The sequence below is a fragment of the Notothenia rossii genome (assembly GCF_949606895.1).
Source record: "Notothenia rossii genome assembly, chromosome: 6".
In the NCBI taxonomy this organism is placed as follows: domain Eukaryota; kingdom Metazoa; phylum Chordata; class Actinopteri; order Perciformes; family Nototheniidae; genus Notothenia; species Notothenia rossii.
Genome location: NC_136909.1, coordinates 39,901,259 through 39,905,550, shown reverse-complemented (window position 1 = coordinate 39,905,550; position 4,292 = coordinate 39,901,259). Strand labels below are relative to the sequence as shown.

The window sequence follows — 4,292 nt, the reverse complement described above, 5'->3', positions numbered from 1 at the left end:
TGGGCCTCTCACACTTTGGAGGCTTTCTGCTTTATCCCTACTCCAGCTTCCCTGCAGCCTCAGCCCATTACCTCCTCCCATCAGTGCAGTCCAGGGTGGATCTCAGAGCATATCCAAGCATCCACACTCAGGATTACGTCCCCTCTCCTATGATGTCTTCCTTTGTTCCTGCTTTGGGTGGTGGTGGATTGAAATATCTCGCCCCCAATTTGCTTATGCTACCCAAAACAGACCAGGACTCAGTAGAGGACGCTGAAACTGACTGCAATCAAGACGAGTCGCAAACAGGGTGAAAGTACTGAGAGCAGTTACTGCTGACTTAAAGTGTCCCTGCATGTTCAGAATCCAAAGGCTGTTCACTTGCTATGATAGTACATCAAGTATTGGTAAAGTCTGTAAATTGTGTTGTAAAAACCCGATAGTGTGTATTGGTGAAGTTTCATTGTGGGTGGATAAAGCTCAACCTTTAACCTCAGCTTAACTCGCATTTACTTGAAAAGGAACAACTTCCACAGGACTCCAATAAAAAATAAAGCTAAAACTAAGTATTTTTTTCGACTGAAATACAAATATTTACAGCATCGTACAAAAAATGGTTTTGTTCGGTGAATTTCCTTATTAAAAGCCTACAGGAAAGTTCCAATACCTGCATGTTCATCGAAGGGCCACTTGAGGCTTGCTCCAAAAGGAAGGCAGCCCTCGTGTTAAAATGCCGACTGTAGAGCAGAAATGATAATGTTTGCTGCCTCCTACAAAATGTTTTAACTAAAGTTTCATGATGTAGTATGTGCCGCTGTGAAGGGAACGTGAGAGGCAGGCTGCACCACTGTGTTGATGGTTGGTGAATTCTCTGTGTTGGCCATGTTGTTTTGTGGATTCTGTTTAATTTGCTGCATGACGAGATGATCGTGTGGTTGTTGTTGTCTGTGAATACAAAGGGTATGAGTTGTGGGGGTCTGTCAGGTTGGGTGTGTGGTTTGCAGAAGATTTTGGGAGGGAGCTCCTGTTCCAGAGCAGGACTGATTGGGTTAAGGTTTAGCGTTGACATGGCAACCTATAGTTGGGATCAGCAGGCAGACTTGCAGTCGTAAACGCTTCTCTGCCCTTCCATTAGGGCAGTATATTCCACTAAAAACCCCAACAAACTCATTATTTCCTTATATTTGTTAGGAAAAAGTACACCAAGCTGTTTTTGGAAAGAACTAGTAGAGCTGTACATAATAGTTTTATACTTTTTCATTGTGTTCAAACTGAGTTTCATTGCACAGATGACACTAAAGATTAAACTTATACTAGAATTACCTTCCAATGGTGGTTGCTTAGCATTGTTTCCAATAGGAGTGATCCATACATTTCCAATAACCCCAGAGCGTCACAAAGTCCAAAGACAACTTTGGAAATGTTTTGTAACTATTTCGTCCCTACTGACCGCTGATCATATTCTGCTCATTTTCAAAATAAGAAACATGGCGTCCAGCTATTGTGTTAGAGCGCTATCAAATAGAAACACACGTTTTACATAGTGATATCATTATGTAACGGATGTAAACTAAATTCCAATGGAGGCGTCTCAGGCAGGGAGAGAAACTCAGTCTGGAGGGAACACAGGGATTAGTCTTTACGGAGCATTCATTTGCACAAAAACCTATAGAACACACTACAGGAAAGTATAAAAACCCAAATAGCATAATAGGGCCCCTTTAATAGAAGTAAAAGAAGTACAGCGCTAGACGCAAAATATTTGTGGTTTTAAGGTTTTACGTCTTTAGTGTGAATATGTTATGTTCAGATGTTCTGCTGGAACACCTCTCTGTCGTCCCAGTTAGTGTTGCTAAGCAGCCAAGCACCTCAGAACTGCAACAGCTGCTGTCGACCTGTCGAAGGAGAGGCTGAGAGACAGACAGACACACAGACAGACAGACACACAACACACAGACAGACAGACAGACAGACACACACACAACACACAGACAGACAGACAGAGAGACAGACAGACAGACAGAGAGACACACAACACACAGACAGACAGACAGACAGACAGACAGACAGACAGACAGACAGACAGACAGACAGACAGACAGACAGACACACAGACAGACAGACAGACAGACGGACAGACAGACATACAGACAGACAGACAGACACACAACACACAGACAGACAGACATACAGACAGACACACAGACAGGTGAGTGTCTTCAGAAAGGACAGTTTATCTTCAGTTCAGGTGAGTGTCAGCAGGTAAACACACCTGCAGGTCTCCGTGGCAGCAGCTGTCCATCAGCTTCAGACAGAGGGACGTCTCACCCATCAGCTTCTGTCTCACTGAATCACTGAGCTGACCGTCTGAGGACACAGCAACCAGCAACTTCAACAGGCAACGCAGCAACACAGCAACACGACACGCCATACTGAGAGAGACCGGCAAAGAGACAAGGGACCAATACGTTAACAAGAAGATATAATCTCAGGGGTTCCCAAACTTTGCCATGCCAAGGACCTATATATATATATATAGCATTATCCTCTGGCAGGGACCCCCCTGTTGCAATTTTTTTTTTTAATGATGAGTACATTATGATGGAAAATATGACAAATTAATCATACAGCTTAATACATTTTCTTAATATATATTTGTATTAATAATTAATAATCAGTTATTCTTCTAAAAATTTTTTGTATTTATCTTTTGCTTGTCATTCATTACATTCATTGTGTCTTCTGTTATAAACATTCTTAACACAATATTAAACAGTAATATCAACAGTAAACACATTTTTAAAGTGATTTCTGTCTTTATAATATTATATAATTTTGAACAGTAATATGAACAATTAACATATATTTTTAGCTTTTTGAAAGCTACTTATGCCTTAATAATATTATATATAATATTCAACAGTAATATTAACAATAAACATATTTATATTCATATAAACATCAATATTTGCTACATCCGTGCCCTCATCCAGCTGCAGAGCGAAATATTCACTAGCTCTCACGTGCTCCCAAAGCTGAGCAGATACTCAGTTGCACTCTCAGTAGCGGCAGCTCGATTCTGATTGGCTTGAAGGGCGGTCGTGTGATTTAAAAAATATATATATGAATAAGTAAAAAATATTAAAAGATTGGCATCAAAGGACACAAAGATTGATAGATATGCAGTTATTAATAAAATCAACAAAAATAATATCCCCTTTCCCTCAAACTTTTCCTGATCCCCCTGGCGCCCCCTGGCGGCCCCCACTTTGAAAAACACTGATCTATATGCAGGGTGTATGCAGGAATCCTGAAGTCAAATGTAATATCTTTTAAGACCTTTTTTAAGACCCTTTCCATACATTTTAAGACCTCATCGCCACTTTGAGTTTTAACCGGTTACATTGGCGACACACTTCACCTCACGTTTACTATATACAGTATTGATTGTCCTTCCTCCTTATCTTCCAACCATTTGGACGCAGACTTGATTTCCCCATAACGATGTTGTTTAACAACCGGCGTAAACAGACCTTTGCGCGCTATCAAGCAGTGAGCGTGCAATGTCCTGTTCAAATGACGTCAAATCCAACGGGATGCCATAAATAAACTAGAAAATGCATTTCCTGCAGAAAATGCGTGCGAATGCTGTAAACTGTGAACATTTATGGCTGAATTTAGCTGAAAATGCAGAAAAAGCTGAATATGTAATTAGCTGAATGGTAGCTGCTTTTAGCTACAAAAATGCAGAAAAAGCTTAATATTTAAAAGAAAAGGTTTAAAAAAAGGTATAAACAACAACATGTATAGCCTTGATGTCCTGAAATAGCTGAATAATGTAATAGTTGAATGGTTTCTGCAGCTGAAAATAGGCTGAAGGAGTTAAATATCTACGGAGCCCCTAAAGGGACATGGAAAAAAAAAAAATGGAGAGAGAAAAAAAATAAAGTCAGGAAAACGGATTCGTTTCTCGTGCGCACGAGAAACGAATCCGTTTTCCTGGCTTAATTTTTTTGGAGAAAGTTACCGATGCACCAAGGAGGAAGTGGAACACACATTAGACAACCATTTCATTGCAGACTGTTATGTTTACGTGGGGAAATGACAGAGCATACATTATTTGAGATAGACTATATTTTGAAGTCAGACTTAATTTTATGGACATTTCGGCCAGGGGTGTAGAGCTATTGGTTTAAGCACCGGATTGGCAAAACAGGAGATTCTGTAAACCAGTCTGCTTTGATCTATGAATTAATGTCCGTGACTCGCAGAGTACCTGCTTCCCCCGCAGCTTTTTTATAGGGAAACAAACA

General features: G+C 40.3%; 1 protein-coding gene across 3 annotated transcripts in view; it reads right to left on the bottom strand.

Moving 5' to 3' along the window:
- Nucleotides 1-1,663: 1,663 nt before the first annotated feature.
- tti2 (TELO2 interacting protein 2) overlaps nt 1,664-4,292 on the bottom strand; it is a 51,906-nt gene continuing 49,277 nt past the window's right edge. For 2 of the 3 annotated variants that reach the window (XM_079688562.1, XM_079688561.1), the window contains 2 exons: nt 2,252-2,411; nt 1,664-1,889 (listed from right to left, as the gene is read on the bottom strand). In XM_079688562.1, coding sequence (XP_079544688.1) covers nt 1,758-1,889; nt 2,252-2,411 — 292 coding nt within the window. In that variant the 3' untranslated portion in view covers nt 1,664-1,757. The remainder of the gene's footprint in view (nt 1,890-2,251; nt 2,412-4,292) is intronic. The other variant, XR_013809435.1, reaches the window with a different exon arrangement.